The 18,412-nt window shown below is 51.7% G+C and overlaps 2 protein-coding genes across 15 annotated transcripts in view; one reads left to right on the top strand and one right to left on the bottom strand.

Moving 5' to 3' along the window:
• The window catches only part of kifc3 (kinesin family member C3), a 23,112-nt gene extending 16,287 nt beyond the window's left edge, over nt 1–6,825 (top strand). For 3 of the 7 annotated variants that reach the window (XM_080493037.1, XM_080493034.1, XM_080493038.1), the window contains exons 12-22: nt 1–65; nt 1,850–2,031; nt 2,101–2,205; nt 2,285–2,415; nt 2,916–3,039; nt 3,111–3,240; nt 3,536–3,765; nt 3,845–3,994; nt 4,071–4,200; nt 4,585–4,631; nt 6,252–6,825. The exon at nt 1–65 is cut by the window's left edge and continues 47 nt beyond it. In XM_080493037.1, coding sequence (XP_080349163.1) covers nt 1–65; nt 1,850–2,031; nt 2,101–2,205; nt 2,285–2,415; nt 2,916–3,039; nt 3,111–3,240; nt 3,536–3,765; nt 3,845–3,994; nt 4,071–4,200; nt 4,585–4,631; nt 6,252–6,260 — 1,303 coding nt within the window. In that variant the 3' untranslated portion in view covers nt 6,261–6,825. Of the gene's footprint in view, nt 66–1,849; nt 2,032–2,100; nt 2,206–2,284; nt 2,416–2,915; nt 3,040–3,110; nt 3,241–3,535; nt 3,766–3,844; nt 3,995–4,070; nt 4,201–4,491; nt 4,632–6,251 lie in introns of all 7 variants that reach the window. The other 4 variants (XM_080493039.1, XM_080493035.1, XM_080493040.1 and 1 more) reach the window with 2 other exon arrangements.
• A 442-nt stretch (nt 6,826–7,267) lies between these two features.
• Nucleotides 7,268–18,385, bottom strand: katnb1 (katanin p80 (WD repeat containing) subunit B 1). Of its 8 annotated transcripts, none has more exons than XM_080458908.1 (20): nt 18,175–18,385; nt 17,776–17,896; nt 17,575–17,705; nt 17,335–17,452; nt 17,165–17,265; nt 17,026–17,067; nt 16,859–16,942; nt 16,665–16,780; nt 16,487–16,558; nt 16,249–16,399; nt 15,889–16,076; nt 13,664–13,812; nt 13,380–13,430; nt 9,944–10,008; nt 9,485–9,703; nt 8,969–9,112; nt 8,200–8,276; nt 8,009–8,083; nt 7,698–7,814; nt 7,268–7,602 (listed from the first exon to the last, which is right to left on the bottom strand). In XM_080458908.1, exons 2-20 carry the CDS (start codon nt 17,816–17,818, stop codon nt 7,461–7,463), a joined length of 2,085 nt encoding a protein of 694 aa, XP_080315034.1. In that variant the 5' UTR covers nt 17,819–17,896; nt 18,175–18,385; the 3' UTR covers nt 7,268–7,460. The 8 variants fall into 8 exon arrangements, with proteins under 8 accessions (XP_080315034.1, XP_080315035.1, XP_080315036.1 ...); XM_080458909.1 differs by having other exon boundaries at nt 7,312–7,602; nt 18,262–18,372; XM_080458910.1 differs by having other exon boundaries at nt 7,312–7,602; nt 18,112–18,351.
• Between the last annotated feature and the right edge of the window lie 27 nt (nt 18,386–18,412).

Raw genomic sequence — 18,412 nt, 5'->3', positions numbered from 1 at the left:
CTGTAAATACAAGCGTGAAATGAATCTGAGGAAGAAATGTCACAACGAGCTGGTTCGACTCAAAGGTCAGAAAAAGACTCACCTGTCCCTACCTTTATTATATATATATATATATATGTGTGTGTATATATATACACTTCTGTTTTTGCTCCCATTTTTCATGAGCTGAACTCAAAGATCTAAGACTTTTTCTACAAACGCAAAAGACCTAATTCTCTCATACTGTTGATAAATCTGTGTTCGGGAGCACTTCTCCTTTGCTGAGATGATGCATCCCACCTCACAGGTGTGCCTTAGGGTGGCCAAAATAAAAGGTTGCTCTGAAATGTGCAATTTTGCTTTATTGGGGGGTCTGGGGTGGGGGTGGGAGGGGGTTGGGATGCTCTGGATCGGCGTAGACGACAGCGTGTTCCACTTCCTGCTAATATCCAGAAACTTGGAACGGCCATTGAAGGAGTGGACCAACATTCCACAGGCCACAATCAGCAACCTGATCATGTGAAGGAGATGTGTTGCACTGCAGGAGGACAATGATGGTCACACTCCATAGTGGGTCAGGTCCCCCCCACCCCACCCCCACCTTTTATTGTGGCCACCCTAAGACACCTTTGCAGTATTCATGCTGTCTAATCAGCATCTTGATCTGCCACACCAGTGAGGTGGGGTGGATCATCTCGACAAAGGAGAAGTGCTCACTGACACAAATTTGTCAACAATATTTGAGAGAAAAAGGTCTTCAGTGTTTATAGAAAATGTTTTACATCTTTGAGTTCAGCTTTAGCGTTTATATTTTTGTTGGCTGTTCATACCCTGCTCAGAAAACTAAAGGAACCCCTAAACAACACAATGTAACTCCAAGTATATCACACCAGTGTGAAATCAACCTGTCCAGGTAGGAAGCTATTTGTGGAACATTAGGAACACTAATTGTGGATCAATATCACCTGTTGTACAAATGAAAGAGTCTGGAGAACGTGGAGAACATTCTGCTGCAGCAACATCCTCCAGCATGAGCGGTTTGGTGGGTCAGTAAAGGTGTGGGGAGGCATTTCTCTGGATGGCCCACTGCCCTCCATGTGCTAGCCAGAGGTACCCTGACTGCCATTAGGTACCAGGATGAGATCCTCAGACCCAGTGTGAGAACAGATGCTGGTGCAGTGGTTCCTGGGTTCCTTCTGATGCAGGACAATGCCAGGCCTCGTGTGGCTGAAGTGTGTCAACAGTTCTTCCATGATGAAGGCATTGATGCTCTGGACTGGCCTGCCAGTCCGTTCCCCAGACCTCAATCCAACTGTCTGGTTCCATCCACCAACCACATGTTGACCACAGACGGTCCAGGGGGTGACTGATGCTTTGATCCAAGTCTGGGAGGTCATCTCTCTGGAGAACATCCCTCAGGAGAACATCCCTCAGGAGAACATCCCTCAGGAGAACATCCCTCAGGAGAACATCCGCCACCTCATCAGAAGCATGTCCAGGTGTTGTAGGGAGGTCCTACAGGCAGGTGGAGGCCACACACACACTACTGAGCCTCATTCTGACTTGTCTGGAGGAATTTTACCTGCAATGTGATTCTCCACTTTTATTTTGATAGGATTCCAAATCCAGACCTCCGTGGGATAATCATTTTGATAATTTTCATGTTATTTTGTTCTCAACGTACTCTACTATATATTGAATAAAGACTTTCAACGGCACTATTTCATCCATTGAGGTCTAGGATGTTATTTTAGTGTCCCTTTAGTTTTTTGAGCAGTGTGTATTTATTTACATGCCTTCAGCCCGACACTGGACTGTACAATAAGTCTGGATAAGGGCCTGAAGACCATGTGACCCTCTGGTTTCCCAGGTAACATCCGGGTGTTGTGCCGAGTTCGTCCGGTCAGTCAGGAGGAGCAGGACTCCGCCGACGCCAAGACGCTGCTGAGCTTCGACTCGGACGACAACGCCGTGCTCTACCTGACCAGCAAGGGAAAGGTCATGACCTTTGAGCTGGATCGAGTGTTTCCTCCTCAGGCCTCGCAGGAGGAGGTGGGTTGTCTGACGCCTGCAGGCGGATCAGAGGTCAGCCCGTCTTCTGACCCTCTGATTGGTCCTCAGGTGTTTCAGGAGGTCCAGTCTCTGGTCACTTCCTGTATCGACGGCTTCAATGTCTGCATCCTGGCGTATGGACAGACGGGCTCAGGGAAGACCTACACCATGGAGGTGAGACAGTCTGTGCCACAGAGAGCCACTCTGATGTGTCAGTGATGCACTGCTAACCCCCCCCCCCCCGTGTCCTCAGGGCGTGGTCGAGGACCCTGGCATCAACCAGCGGGCGCTGCGCCTGCTGTTCTCTGAGGTGACCGACAAGTCCTCGGACTGGGACCACAAGATCACCGTCAGCATGGTGGAAATCTACAACGAGACGCTGAGGTGACTGCACTGGGTCTGAGGCGGTCCAGGGGTTCTGAGGGGGTCTGAGGAGGTCTGAGGGGGTCTGAGGCGGTCCAGGGGTTCTGAGGGGGTCTGAGGAGGTCTGAGGGGGTCTGAGGGGTATAGCAGTCTTTTGAGATTTGCATGCATGGGGGCTGCAGTGTTTTTCTGTGGTCTGGTGAGATCCCAACTCTGTGTGTGTGTGTGTGTGTGTGTGTGTGTGTGTGTGTGTGTGTGTGTGTGTGTGTGTGTGTGTGTGTGTGTGTGTGTGTGTGTGTGTGTGTGTGTGTGTGTGTGTGTGTGTGTGTGTGTGTGTGTGTGTGTGTGTGTGTGTGTGTGTGTGTGTGTGTGTGTGTGTGTGTGTGTGTGTGTGTGTGTGTGTGTGTGTGTGTGTGTGTGTGTGTGTGTGTGTGTGTGTGTGTGTGTGTGTGTGTGTGTGTGTGTGTGTGTGTGTGTGTGTGTGTGTGCGCGCGCGTGCGTGCGTGCGTGCGTGTGTGTAGGGACCTGCTGGGCGACCAGCCCTCAGATAAACTGGACATTAAGATGAACCCTGATGGCAGCGGGCAGCTCTACGTCCCCGGACTGACGGAGGTCAGGGTTCAGAGTCCTGAGGACATCAACAAGGTGAGGACACTTGCAGGAGAGGGTGGCGGCCTAACCCCGCCATTCAACTACGTGTGTGTGTGTGTCCTCAGGTGTTTGAGCTGGGTCACAGGAACCGGGCGACAGCCTGCACCAACCTGAACGAACACAGCTCCCGATCTCACGCTCTGCTCATCATCAGCGTGTCTGGATTCAACCTGAGTACTGGGACACACACTCAAGGTACAGACCCACTGAGACACACACACACACACAAGGTACACACAGAGACACACACACTCACTCTTGTCCTGCTGTCTTTGTAAGGACATTAAACCAGGAACCTCTCAAACTTGACTTTCGACCCTTTAGACCACATGAGTTGAAGTCCAGGCCCTGGTCCAGGCTCTGGTCCTGGGTCCAGGCTCTGGTCCTGGGTCCAGGCTCTGGTCCTGGGTCCAGGCTCTGGTCCTGGGTCCAGGCTCTGGTCCTGGGTCCAGGCTCTGGTCCTGACCGTGCTCTTTGTCCTCCTGCTCAGGGAAGCTGAACCTGGTGGACCTGGCGGGCTCGGAGCGGATTGGACGCTCGGGAGCGGAGGGGAGTCGTCTCCGTGAGGCTCAGTGCATCAACAAGTCTCTGTCGGCGCTGGGAGACGTGATCAGCGCCCTGCGTGCGAGACACGCCCACATCCCCTTCAGGAACTCACGCCTCACCTACCTGCTGCAGGACTCGCTGAGCGGCGACAGCAAGACCCTCATGATGGTGCAGGTACGCCCCGCCCCCAACCCCAGTCTTGCCCCCCCCGCCCGGCCACCATCCGGCCGTGACCTCCCACCTCTCTCCTCAGGTGTCCCCGTTGCCCAGCAACCTGAGCGAATCGATGTGCTCGCTGAAGTTTGCCCAGCGCGTTCGCAGCGTGGAGGTGGGCGGAGCCTCATCGTCCAGGAGACACGACAACTCGTCTGCCTCGTCCTCGCCGACCCACGACAGTGTGGAGGTAGGAGCGACCCGGGTGACCCGACCCGTGCCACAAACATCTACTGCATGCTGACCTTTGACCTCTGCTTCCTCAGCTGGACTCCCCCCCGGTCACGCCCCTCCCCCTCCCCCTCTCTCGAGCCAGCAGCGCCGGCTCCACCCTCTCCTCCACCTCCAGAGGCGCCAGCAGCTCCCGGCGGCGGTCCCAGTCCCAGCTCGCCACAGGTATACACACACACACACACACACACACACACACACACACACACACACACACACACACACACACACACACACACACACACACACACACACACACACACACACACACACACACACACACAGACTAACTGATCCCTGCTGAAGTTATTTTTGTTGTTTTGTAGTTTTTCAGTTTCTGCATGTTTCCGTTTGTTTTCTGGTTCTTTGCTCTTTCGGGGTTTTTCTCAGTGATGAGGCTCTCTGCAGCAGTGCATTGTGGGACATGTAGTAACCGAGTCCTCCTGAACATCGCAGGTCTGAGCTGTAGGAGGGCGGGAGGAGGAGCCCCGCGCTCCGTCTGCCCCGCCTCCTCTGAATCATTCTGTGGTCTGATTGGTTGGTTTGCAGACAGGCAGGTAGACAGAGCTGGCCCATCGGTGGGGGATGGTGGGCAGGTAGGTGAGCCGCATGCTGATTGGTGGACAGCTTTGGCATGGAGCGCTTAACAGCCAACCCCCCCAACCCCACCCCACCCCACACCACCCCCCTCCTCTTGAGACCCCGTTTCCACGACAGTGTTTCAAGGAAAAATGCAGATTTTGTTTTAGAAATATTTTGCGTTCCCACGGCAACATTCTATTAACATGTTCGTTTCCAAGGAAATAGAAGAAATGATTAAAACGATGTAGTTTCCATGTTGGTCCACTAGTTAGTGCTGTTGTTAATTTTAGTACTGAAAGCGCGCGCGCGCGCACACACACACACACACACACACACACACGCAGCAGAGAACAATGAGCTCTAAACATGAACACTGGGAGAACACAGACATTCTAGTGGACAGACTAAGTTGGATTGTTATTACGGTGACTGTCAAATTAAAACTACCAAGTTGGATTGTTATTATGGTGACTATCAAAATAAATGTACCAAGTCCAGGAGAACATGGACTGGGAGTCATGACACCACGGAGGAAACTTTGTTCTGATTGGCTCTACTGAGCATGTGCAGAAGAACTAGTTACTACCAACGTGGTGACCAGTGTTTCCATGGAGACGAGAGTCAGAAAGTTGACGTGTAAATGGAACAAAATTTCAGAGTTTTAATCTGAGAGGGTCGTGGTGCGAATGGACAATAGGAGAACCGAGGAGAACCGAGTCGTTTCAGCTCCGCTCAGCACAAAGACCCGATCTGAGATCGTTCAAAACGACTTTCTCTGCCCAGCAGCTCAAACAGCTCAACGATCAATAAAAAAGTGTTTCCATCAATTGAATAAATCTTGATTTATGAAGTTGTTTCATGAGGGAAGCTAACAGTTTCCCTCCATTTACACTCTTTGTGCTAAGCTAAGCTAAGCTAAGCTAACCCCACCCCCAGCCCCAGCCTGGCTTGACAGCAAAGCATTGTGGGATTGATTTCTCCTGGTCCTCATTGATGGATGTGAAAACATTCTTCAGGATTTTCATCCACAAACACTGAAACGTCAATCTTTGGGTCGCCATGAAAACGGGTCCAAATCTTGAAGTTACCTGGATGAGAGAAAACCAGAGTTAATCCTGAATTTACAGATGAGAGAAAACCAGAGTTAATCCTGAATTTACCTGGATGAGAGAAAACCAGAGTTAATCCTGAACTTACAGATGAGAGAAAACCAGAGTTAATCCTGAACTTACCTGGATGAGAGAAAATACAAAGTCGTAGTACAGGCCCCTGAAATCCGGGGGTAAAACCCCAGATGTTGTTGGAACATCATCCCAGCAGGACCGTCTAGAACCCAGAACCTCCTTCAGGTCTTCTTGTAGACCGGTTCGAGTCCTGAAGGAGATTCTGAGTTGTGAACCATCGTTGACACAACCTGACGTTTCCATGGAGACCAGAGAGGAGACATGTTTTCACCTCCTTCATTGATGTGGACTCGATGAGACTCATTGAGACTCAACGAGAATCGAGATTCAATAAAACTCAAGCTTTGTTGAGACTCAATGAGTCAGAGATTCAATGAGTCATTGAAACTCAATGAGTCATTGAGACTCAATGAGTCATTGAGACTCACTAACGCTGGATCTTCTCTGCAGGACGACTGAAGATGACGGCCTGAGAGATCTCCTCAGCTCCTCCTCTTCCTCAGCTCCTCCTCTTCAGACGCTTCGTCTCAGACATGGACTCCGATTGGCCAAGGCATGCGGTTGTCGTCTGGTTGCCGTGGTGACCGGGAGCTTCCTGATCAGTATTTGTTTTCTTTGGAAAGCTGCACTTTAAATTTCTTTTTTATTTAAGTTCTTCACGCGGTGACGATCTGACAGAACGCCGGTGCTGCTCTCTGAAGGTTGAACACATTAGCTCAGATTATTGGTTAATCTGTCATTGGCCGCCTTCCCACACTTATTTTAACTTATATTCAGGTAACTTTGATTTTTATTTGATTTCAGTGGGAAAAAAGTTTAAAAATGGAGCAAAACATTTTTTTTACCTTTTTCTCCGTTTTTTTTTTCTCTCGGATTATTTTGGATTAAAGATTTCCACATGTTGAAAGTGAAATGAGTTGATGTCTGCTCAGCCAATCGGAACAGAAGGTGATCTTTGACCTCTGTATGCGTTCACTGTCATTTCTTTTGTATTTTCCTTTTTAATAAACTAAGAAAAACTGTCAGGCTGTGATTCTTCGGTTCAACCGGCGACAACGCGTCTCCTTTCACCGCCGCTCATCAAGATGGCGTCAGAAAACAACGTGGACGACGTTAAAACACTTGGTCTGGTAAGGGGGACCAGCTCCAGAGACCAGGACAGACAGGGAGTCTTCAATTGTAAAGCCAATAATTGGTTTTATGATCCATTTCATAGGAAATAAAGTTTCCCATGCTTTCATTACGAGTTTTCTCTTTGTAAATCTGATCATTTTAGCTGTGACATCATCACTGTGAGCCGCAGGACCAGTCCAGGTGGACCTGCTGGACCGGAACCTGAATCCAGGTCACAGCTGATCTTTCTTTGAAGCCTGTTTCACCAAGCTGCCAGGGTTTTGGAGTTCTTCAGAGATTTACTCCGGGTTCTTTTTACTTTTTTACACATGAAATGTTTATACGCAGAGTAGATCTCACGAGAAAGTTCTATTGATTTACACCTCCGACGTCGTCGCAATGTTCTGATTTCAACAAAATCGTCTCTTTATTTAAATAAACAGGAAGTGAGGAGTAGAAAAAAAAAAACAGCTCGGCGTTTCAAACTGAGCTTCAGTCAGATTCCAAAACCCTCTGACCACCAATCAGTGCAGAGAGTCTGTCGTGTCACAGAACGTCGTCGAGCGGCGCCATCAGCAGCTGCAGCTCGCTAAACGTGCTACCATGGCGACCGACAAGACCCGCCTTGTTCTTCACCACCGGACTGAGGTTCCTCAGCTGCTTGCAGCACAGCTGGCACTTCTGGTGTCTGCAGGTAGACAGGAAGCAGTGTTAGCAGCATTAGCATGAGCATGGGGAGCAGCGAAATGTCATTTACAGCGACGGGGGGTGTGAGAGACTGACCGCTCTTCACGGGTGATGTCGACGCCCACAGAGGGCGCGGCCTTCAGCGTGTCGGAGATCAGCGGCCAGAAATGTTTCATGATAAGTTTGAGAGAAGAGCAGCCGGTGTGCATGTAGCTGGAAAACACACACACAGTAAAATACCCACCAAAGACACACACACACACACACACACACACACACACACACACACACACACACACACACACACACACACACACACACACACACACACACACACACACACACACACACACACACACACACACACACACACACACACACACACACACACACACACACACACACACCTCTCGTATTTGCTCTGCAGCAGTTTGTCGATCTGAGGGAGGACGGTTGTACACAGGTCCAGTTTCCACAGAGAACTACAAACACAAACTCATCATCAGTGTGTGTGTGTGTGTGTGTGTGTGTGTGTGTGTGTGTGTGTGTGTGTGTGTGTGTGTGTGTGTGTGTGTGTGTGTGTGTGTCTCTCTCTCACGGCTGCAGGTTGATGATGTTCAGGAGATCCACCACTATAGACAAATCCTTCATAGAGACAGCGGCGTCCACAGCACTCTGTACAAAACAAGTCAGGGGTCAGGGTGTTACAGGAGGTCTGGGTGTTACAGGAGGTCAGGGTGTTACAGGAGGTCAGGGGTCAGGGTGTTACAGGAGGTCAGGGGTCAGGGTGTTACAGGAGGTCAGGGTGTTACAGGAGGTCTGGGTGTTACAGGAGGTCAGGGGGTTACAGGAGGTCAGGGGTCTGGGTGTTACAGGAGGTCAGGATGTTACAGGAGGTCAGGATGTTACAGGAAGTCAGGGGTCTGGGTGTTACAGGAGGTCAGGGTGTTACAGGGGTCTGGGTGTTACAGGAGGTCAGGGGTCTGGGTGTTACAGGAGGTCAGGGTGTTACAGGGGTCAGGGTGTTACAGGAGGTCAGGGTGTTACAGGAGGCCTGGGTGTTACAGGAGGTCAAGGTGTTACAGGAGGTCAGGGGTCTGGGTGTTACAGGAGGTCTGGGTGTTACAGGAGGTCAGGGGTCTGGGTGTTACAGGAGGTCAGGGGTCAGGGTGTTACAGGAGGCCTGGGTGTTACAGGAGGTCAGGGGTCTGGGTGTTACAGGAGGTCAGGGTGTTACAGGAGGTCAGGGGTCTGGGTGTTACAGGTCAGGGTGTTACAGGAGGTCAGGGTGTTACAGGAGGTCAGGGGTCAGGGTGTTACAGGAGGTCTGGGTGTTACAGGAGGTCAGGGGTAAGTCGCCCCGTTACCTTGATGTCCTCTCTGCGCCACACAACACGGACGGTCTCCAGATTCTTCAGCCGGCTGCTGAGCATCACACACATGGTGTCATGACCTTTCTTCATCAGGGTCAGAGCCTCTTCATCAGAGAGCGAGACAGGAGACCCCGAGGCCTGGGGGGTGGGGGGGAGAGGGAGAGTTTACCTGAAATGTTTTTGTCTCATTAGTGATTCGGCTGTTTTAAAGGAAAATGACTCCTGAAGGGAGGAAGACATGGTCCTGATCTGTTCTCTGCCCCTGAGCTGTGATACCTCTGACCTCTGCTCCCACTATGAATAACCATTAGAAACGAGTTTGGACCTTTTTCGACTGTGGACCTTCTCTGATTGGCTGAAACACTGTAGTGAAGACAGTCACTCCCACGACCTACAGAACCAGGAGCCAGGGCTCAAGGGTCAGGGTCAGATGTGTAGCATGTAGGCTGGCCACTGTGAGGGGGGCCAGAGTGGAGATGGTGTGGTTCTGGCTGGAGTGCGTTCTCTCACCGGTAGGAAGTCGGCCACGTTGAGGCCGAGGGGAACGTTCCTGCTGCTTGGTATCAACTCCACAGGTCTGGACCCAGATGGGGGCGGAGCCTGAGAAGGGGCCTGAAAATGGGGTGGGTCCACAGCTGTGGGGGGCTTCGAGGAGGAGGAGACTACGGTGGGCTTGACCCTCTGGACCGGAGCAGACGGAGGAGCAGGAGGAGGGGGAGCAGACTTCACCTGGAACATAGAACCACATCATCACACTCCTGGAGGAGGAGGAGGAGGAGGAGGAGGAGGTGCAGGTGACTAGTCTTAAGGTACATTTTACACTCAGTTCAGCTGAAGTAGCCTTCTTCATGTGTGTGTGTGTGTGTGTGTGTGTGTGTGTGTGTGTGTGTGTGTGTGTGTGTGTGTGTGTGTGTGTGTGTGTGTGTGTGTGTGTGTGTGAGTGATTACAGAAGCGGTGCGTTCACTGACCTGCTGCTTGTCGGGAAAAGCAGAGATCAGGTCCTTCATGTGTCGGTTGAAAGGGAGGACGGCTTCTGCGTAGGCGAAGACAGACAGGTTCAGGGTCCGTTTCCATGACAACGGTGCACCGAGTTCCTGAAAACGCAACTTTCTGAAAACGACACCTGCTCAGTAGAGCCAATCAAACAAAGTTTTCTCCGTGGTGTCATGACTCCCAGTGCATATTCTCCTGGACTTGGTAGTTTTATTTTGACAGTCACCGTAATAACAATCCAACTTGGTGGTCTGTCCATGTTCTCCCAGTCTCTTCTGTGTGTGTGTGTGTGTGTGTGTGTGTGTGTGTGTGTGTGTGTGTGTGTGTGTGTGTGTGTGTGTGTGTGTGTGTGTGTGTGTGCTTTCAGTACTGAAACTTACGGCGGCCCAGAAGGGCCAACAAGACAACACACCAACAAAAGCCACAACACAAGAAAACGCCACAACGGAAGGACGCAGCAGTCGGAGAGCTTTTAAGAACTTTTGTTGTCGTGTTGCGACTTTTGTTAGTGTGTTGTGTTGTTGGTCCTTCTGGGCCACCGTAGAAACTACCAACAGCACCAACTAGTGGACCAACATGGAAAATACATTGGTTACAATGTTTCTGCCGTTATTGTGGAAACGGACATTGTTTTCCCTCACCCTTGAACTGCTACCTTATTGCGGTGGGGGAGTTTGAGTACCCGAATGATCCTAGGAGCTACGTTGTCGGGGGGCTTGCCCCCCAGTAGGGTCTCCCAAGGCAAACTGATCCTAGGTGACGAGTCAGACAAAAAGCAGTTCAACAAGCCCCTATGACAAAACAACAGAAGAGGAAAGTGATGTCGCCCGGCGAGGCGCAGCCGGGGCCTCACCCTGGAGCCAGGCCTGGGGTTGGGGCCCCCATGCGAGCGCCTGGTGGCCGGGCCAGGCCCAGCCCGAAGGGATGACGCGGGTCCCTCCTGTGAGCCCACCACCCACAGAGGCAACCGTAGGGGTTGGGTGCAATGTAGATTGGGTGGCAGTTGACGGCAGGGGCCTTGACGACCTGATCCCCGGACACGGAACCTAGCTTTTGGGACATGGAACGTAACCTCGCAGTGCTCCAACTGGGGACTCCGTTGTTCTATTGGGGGACTTCAATGCCCTCGTGGGCAACGACAGTGAGACCTGGAAAGGGGTGATTGGGAGGAACGGCCTCCCTCATCTGAACCCGAACAGTGTTCTGTTATTGGACTTCTGTGCTAGTCACAGTTTGGCCATAACGAACACCATGTTCGAGCACAGGGGTGTCCATAAGTGCACTTGGCACCAGGACACCCTAGGCTGGAGGTCGATGATAGACTTTGTGGTCGTGTCATCTGATCTCCGGCCACGTGTCTTGGACACTCGGGTGAAGAGAGGGGCAGAGCTGTCAACTGATCACCACCTGGTGGTGAGTTGGATGCGCTGGACGAGGAGAAAGCCGGACAGACTTGGCAGGCCCAAACGTGTCAAGAGGGTCTGTTGGGAACGCCTGGCCGAGCCCTTTGTCCGCGCAGTCTTCAACTTCCGCCTCCGGGAGAGCTTCTCACGGATTCCAGGGGAGGTTGGAGACATTGAGTCCGAGTGGACTATGTTCTCCACCTCCATTGTTGAAGCTGCTACTCGGAGCTGTGGTCGCAGGGTCTCTGGTGCCTGTCGTGGCGGCAACCCCCGAACCCCAGAACTCGGGCCTGGGAGGAGTTCGGGGAGGCCATGGAGGAGGACTATCGGTCGGCCCCGAGGAAATTCTGGCAAACCGTCCGGCGCCTCAGGAGGGGGAAGCAGTTTTCCACCAACACCGTCTACAGTGGAGGTAGACTCGTCCATTACCCAGGCTGAAGTCACCGAGGTAGTTGCTAAGCTCCTCGGTGGCAAGGCCTGAGTTCCTTAAGTCTCTGGATGTGCAGGGACTGTCGTGGCTGACACGTCTCTGCAACATCGCGTGGCGGTCGGGGACAGTGCCTCTGGAGTGGCAGACTGGGTGGTGGTCCCTCTTTAAGAAGGGGGATCAGAGGGTGTGTTCCAACTACAGGGGGATCACACTCCTCAGCCTCAAAGTTTATTCCAGGGTACTGGAGAGGAGGATCCGGCCGTTAGTCGAACCTCGGATCCAAGAGGAACAATGCGGTTTTCATCCAGGTCGCGGAACACTGGACCAGCTGTATACCCTCCACCGGCTACTCGAGGGTTCATGGGAGTTCGCCCAATCAGTCCACATGTGTTTTGTGGACCTGGAGAAGGCGTTCGACGGTGTCCCTCGGGACGTCCTGTGGGGGGTGCTCCAGGAGTATGGAGTCCGGGACCCTTTGCTAAGGGCTGTCCGGTCCCTGTACGCCCGGAGCAGGAGTTTGGTTCGCATTGCCGGCAGTAAGTCGGACCTGTTCCCAGTGCACGTTGGCCACTGGCAGGGCTGTCCTTTGTCACCGGTTCTGTTTATAACTTTTATTGACAGAATTTCTAGGCACAGCCAGGGAGCGAAGGGGGTCCGGTTTGGGGACTACAGGATCTCGTCCCTGCTTTTTGCAGACGATGTGGTCCTGGTGGCTTCATCAAACCTGGACCTTCAGTGTGCACTGGCGCGGTTCGCAGCCGAGTGTGACGCAACTGAGATGAGGATCAGCACCTCTAAATCTGAGGACATGGTTCTCGATCGGAAAAAGGTGGCTTGCCCCCTTCAGGTCGGTGGAGAACCCTTGTCCCAAGTGGAGGAGTTCAAGTATCTCGGGGTCTTGTTCACGAGTGGGGGGAAGATGGAGCGTGAGATCGACAGGCGGATCGGTGCAGCGTCTGCAGTTATGCGGTCGCTGTATTGGTCTGTCGTGGTGAAGAAGGAGCTAAGCCAAAAGGCGAGGCTCTGGATTTACCGGTCGATGTTCGTTCCTACCCTCACCTATGGTCATGAGCTTTGGGTCATGACCGAAAGAACGAGATCCCGGATACAAGCGGCTGAAATGAGTTTCCTCCGTCGGGTGGCTGGGCGCACCCTTAGAGATAGGGTGAGGAGCTCAGTCACCAGGGAGGAGCTCGGAGTAGAGCCGCTGCTCCTCCGCATCGAGAGGAGCCAGCTGAGGCTCGGGCATCTGTTTCGGATGTCCCCCGGACGCCTCCCCCAGGAGGTGTTCCGGGCATGTCCCTCTGGTAGGAGGCCTCGGGGCAGACCTAGGACACGCTGGAGGGACTATGTCTTTCGGCTGGCCTGGGAACACCTTGGGGTCCCACCAGAAAGAGCTGGAGGACGTGTCTGGGGCGAGGGAAGTCTGGGCTTCCTTGCTTAGACTGCTGCCCCCGCGACCCGGCCCCGGATAAGTGGAAGAAAATGGATGGCTGGATGGATATTGTTTTAAGAGCAAAACACAAAAACGATGTTTTCACCTGGAACAGCCACAGACGGCTTCACACTCAAACTCACCGTCTTCTGGAGGAGCAGGAAAAGGTTCTGATACCCGGGGAGGAGTCCGAGCTGAAAGAGGAGAAGTCCCATCAGAGAGAGAGAGAAAGAAAGAAAGAAACACACACACACACACACACACACACACACACACACACACACACACACACACACACACACACACACACACACACACACACACACACACACACACACACACACACACACACACACACACACACACACACACACACACACACACACACACACACACACACACACACACACACACACACACAGCCTACAGATGGCGTTCTTGGGCTGAAAGATCTCCTTGTAATCTTCAGCGTTGTGGATCTCTGCGGTGGAGAACTTCTCCTCCGTCTCCTCCTCACTGAGACACCTCTTCTCTCCTTCAGGACTCCTCCTCTCTGCTTCAGAGCACTGCTTCTCCCTGAACACACAGGAAGTGGAACTGAGGCCCAGTTTGCACCACAAAGAAAATAAGCGCACACTTTCTTCACTTTGGAGTCCGTTCACACGACAGCGGTGCTCAGATCCACTCCGTCCGTCACTTGTTTCATACCGGCTCTTAAGGCCCCTGCAGATACCCATAAGAACAAGAAGAAAAGTCGGCAGTGACGTCAGCAGCTGCCGAAAAAAAAAAGCTTTTTCGGCCGTACTGTTCATACTCCATGAAGAAGCTGTCGAGCTCTCAGGCCACGCCCCCTCACCGCAGGCCACGCCCCCTCACAGCAGCCACACGTCTGTGAAGCGTTGTTTTAACTTTTCAACTGCAGTTTATTTCTGGCCTCCAGTGTTTTCAGAAATACATTTGGCTGAACTGTTCCAGTAATAAGAGAGAGTTTGTGTCCGAGCCGCCATGTTGGTCTGGTTCTAACTGCAGGAGCTGAGTGGTGCGTTCAGGTGCATCACGTAACTCCGCCCTCCGACATGTGAAAGAGCTGTGGGGCTCGTACAGTGGAGATGTTACAAACTAAACATGATTATAATATGACAGAGCAGAAGTTTCAGTAGAGCAGCTCCTACACAGTTCAGCCAGGAAGGTTGGAACAGCTGAAACTAATTTGTTCAGCCAGAAGGAGCTGGGAGAAGGAAATGACATCATTTTGTTCAGCAGGACCTGCACTGCTGAACTCTCTTCTTGTTCTTATGCAAGATGAATCGGCTTTTAAGGTGGCACTTTTCTTTCACGCTCACAATCCCCCCCGCAGCAGAGAATTCTAGTTTGATCGTTCATGAGACTCTACACTGACAGCATCAATATCATCGTCTGTCCATACGAATGTCGGTTCTCTCCATCCTGTTAACGTTTAAAGCATATTGTTCTCTGCATACGCCTGTGGGGTTTTCATTAAAAGTAAAGAGCAACTACATTGTTGTCAGTGTGTCTGCTGTTGCAGTGGAAAAAACACTATTTTAACAGACCAGAGGTCTGTACTACAACGCCAGATTTTCCCTTATCCAGGTAACTTCAGGATTAACTCTGGTTTTCCCTTATCTAGGTAATTTGAGGATTAACTCTGGTTTTCTCTTATCTATGTAACTTGAGGATTAACTCTAGTTTTCTCTTATCAAGGTAACTTGAGGATTAACTCTGGCTTTCCATACTACGACGCTGGTTCACTTCTTCCAAGGATAAATCACCATGGTAACTGACTCTGAATGTCTAACCTGCTCCGGAGCAGGATATGTTCTGGATAAGATCACAGTGAGCGTAAAGCTCCGCCTCCTGACCAATCAAATCTCTTGGAAAATGCCCCGCCCATTCTTAAATGATGGTGATTGGTGCACGGGTTCAGCGCTGAGCTGGAGAGGAGAGGAGAGGAGAGGAGAGGAGAGGAGAAAGTATTGAGAACAATCTTTTTGACAGAATCCAATAAATCCTGGTCACTGAGCTTTGAAGGATGTTCTGGTTCTTGAATTGTTCCAAGTCCGTTTGGCTCCATGAGGATTGATCTGGAATAATGAGCTTAATAATAATAATAATGCTGACAGAACTGCACAAACAGGAATTTAATGGAACCAGAACTACTGTCGTCACGGTGATGAATTCATATTCCAACAGGAAACACACTCACACGAGGAAACTCAGCCTCAGAACAAGTGGATGTAAAGTAAAAGAAGAGCAGTGAGGAAGCTCTGCCTGGAACCTTTCTGCTGGAATAAAGTGAAAGTGAGTTTGTTTCTATTGTTGCTGGATGTGTTTGAATTCTTCATAATCCCAGAGAATAACTGCTCCTCTATGGTAAAGTCAGCTGCTCTGCAGGGTTTCTCCCTGTGAGATTGTTCACACTCTACAAGCTCCGCCCCTTTCATGTGAACATAGTGATACTGAAGGGAGAACACCAACCAGCAAGCGACTTTCTATCTCATTGTTTCAGGGTTTCCAGTATTAGTCGTCTCATTTATTTCTTCACTAGTTCGTATGTTGTTGTTGTCGTTTGCTGTTTTACTGTGGTACTTTACAGCAGGAGGTTTAGCAGAGCAGCAGGAGGTGTGGTGGTACCTCTGTGAGCTGCAGGTGGTCGCTGGCCTGTCGTAGCTCCGCCGCAGAGCAGTTCCTCGAGGTTCCTTGGGCTCGGCGAGCGGCCGGTTGTCCTGGATTGTTCCTGGACCCACAGAGCCGCTGCTCTTCACCTTATTCAAGTCCACAACGTACATAGAGACGGTGGACAGCTGGTGGGACACGGCGATCTGACAGAGAGGGGGCGGTAGAGAGCCTGAGTCTGTCGCTCTGCTGAACCTGCAGTCAGTCAGTCAGTCGGTACTGCGGTCGGTAGGTCCGTACTGTGGTCAGTCTGTACTGTGGTCAGTCTGTCGGTTGGTCAGTCAGTCAGTCAGTCGGTCAGTCAGTACTATGACTCACCAGCTGCTGGCCGTACACCGACAGGTCCGACACTCTCCCCCAGCCCACCGGCACCACGTCAAAGCAGCGGTCCGGTTCCCAGCCAAAGACCCTCAGAGAGTCCGAGGCCCCGCTGAACAGGCAGGAGCCGTCCTGGTTAAACATTATGCACCTGAGGACACAGGTGAGGGGTCAAAGGTCACAGTGGAGAGGTCAAAGGTCACATGAAGTGTTCCTGTGATCAGCAGTCAGAACTCACCGGACAGAAGACGTGTTTCCTTCCAATGAGCTCACCAAGGAGAACCGCTCTAGATCCCACAGCTTGATGGTCCTGCAGGAGAATGAGGGAGAGACGGAGGTCAGAGAGGGATGGAGAATCAGAGAGAGAGAGGGAGGTCAGAGAGAGAGGGAGGTCAGAGAGAGAGGGAGAGACAAACCTGTCTGAGCTGCCTGAGGCCAGCAGGTACTCGTTGGGGTGGAACTGGATGATGCTGACCGGTGCAGAGTGAGAAATGAACTCATTGATGATTTTCCCCTGAGACAGATCCCACAGCTACACACACACACACACACACACAAAAAGGTCAAAGGACTGGCGGACAGCAGTGGGCGACAGTGTCCGTGGTCGTACCTTCACTGTACAGTCGTCACCTGCTGAGGCCAACCACTTCCCATCAGGACTGAAGGCCAGAGTACGAACCGCCTGAGTGTGATCCTACACACACACACACACTTATTCTGAAACACAACTCACTTCAGGTGGTCACCCCCCGCTACACACACACACACACAGTTTACCTTCAGACTTAACACATATCCTTTCTTCCGGATGTCCCAAAGCTGGCAGGAGCAACACAAAGAGGAAAAACTTCATCAGCAGTTCAGGAAGACAAACTGTCTCTCACACACACACACACACACACACACACACACACACCTTGATGTTTGTGTCTATGGAGCTGGAGGCCAGAAAGTTTCCATATGGGTGGAAAGTCAGACTGGTGACGTTTGATTTGTGTCCCATCAGTGTCCTTAAACCTGAGGACAGAAACGACAGTCTGTCTCACACACTCACACACTCACACACTTACTCACTCACTCACTCACTCTTTACAGCCTCCAGGTCCCAGACTCTGATGGATCCAGACTGAGAACCGGCAGCAATCTGGTCCTCAGACGAGTTGATCTGAACACATTCCACTGTAGTCTTATGACCCGTCAGAGTCTGAGAGGACAGAGAGACAGACAGACACAAACACACAGTTTGAGGTGTGAGCTGCAGGACTCTGGGGTTCGAACCCAGCTCTTCTCCCGGTGTGGTGGCAGTGGTGCAGTGGGAAGCCTCACCATGATGCAGTTGGCCTTGCTGACCGACCACACGTTGACCCGGCAGTCGTCTCCTCCTGTGGCCAGCAGGCGGCCCGTGCTTTTGGCAAGAGCGCCGCAGGTCACAGAGCCAGCGTGCGCCTGGAACTCGCCTGCATGGTGACAAGGGACACAGTCAGATCGCCGTGACCATGGTAACCACGTCTCCCGGCTCATACTCACGCAGTCGCCACGAGATCTTGGTGCCGCTGGCCGCCGCCATCATGGATGATCGATGAGGTCAGGGATCAGAGTTCAGAGCACCAGGACACCGTCCTCAGCTTCAGTCTGCACACAGCAACAGCTTGACAACCGCAAAAACACAACAACATATCAATACCAACGCAACACAATGACAACAACATGACAACAACACAATAAGAACAAGAGTTTCCAAATCGGATTCAGGATGTCCATTAAACTTATTAACCAGCAGATTTACCTCAAAACCATCAACAACTAAACTATTGCCGCCTACTAAATGACAGCAACTAAACACAAACTTTGGTTTGGCCCAACCTGCTTATTGTCCACCAGCTAACAGGTTAGCAGCTGGTTAGTAACGGGTGAGCAGGAAGCTACCTGCTGGTTAGCAACAGGTTGCTGGTGATAGCGGCTTGCCCACTCCCCGCCGGTTGATCTGGGATAAAGTGTGCGTGTCCCCAGTACCTGAGGACCGAACGGTGGGGTGAAGAGCCCGGGATAAAAGTTGGCTGATGACGCCAGGTTTATGGTTTGTTTTTTCTCTTCAGTTTGTTCTGAGTTTGACAACGGAACCACTTGCTTCATTTCCGGTGACGTCACGGATTTGCTGTGCTTT

The sequence above is a fragment of the Lipophrys pholis genome, assembly GCF_963383615.2.
Source record: "Lipophrys pholis genome assembly, chromosome: 2".
Classification (NCBI taxonomy): Eukaryota; Metazoa; Chordata; class Actinopteri; order Blenniiformes; family Blenniidae; genus Lipophrys; species Lipophrys pholis.
The sequence above is the reverse complement of the archived record's forward strand: the minus strand, read 5'-3'. Positions and strand labels throughout refer to the sequence as shown.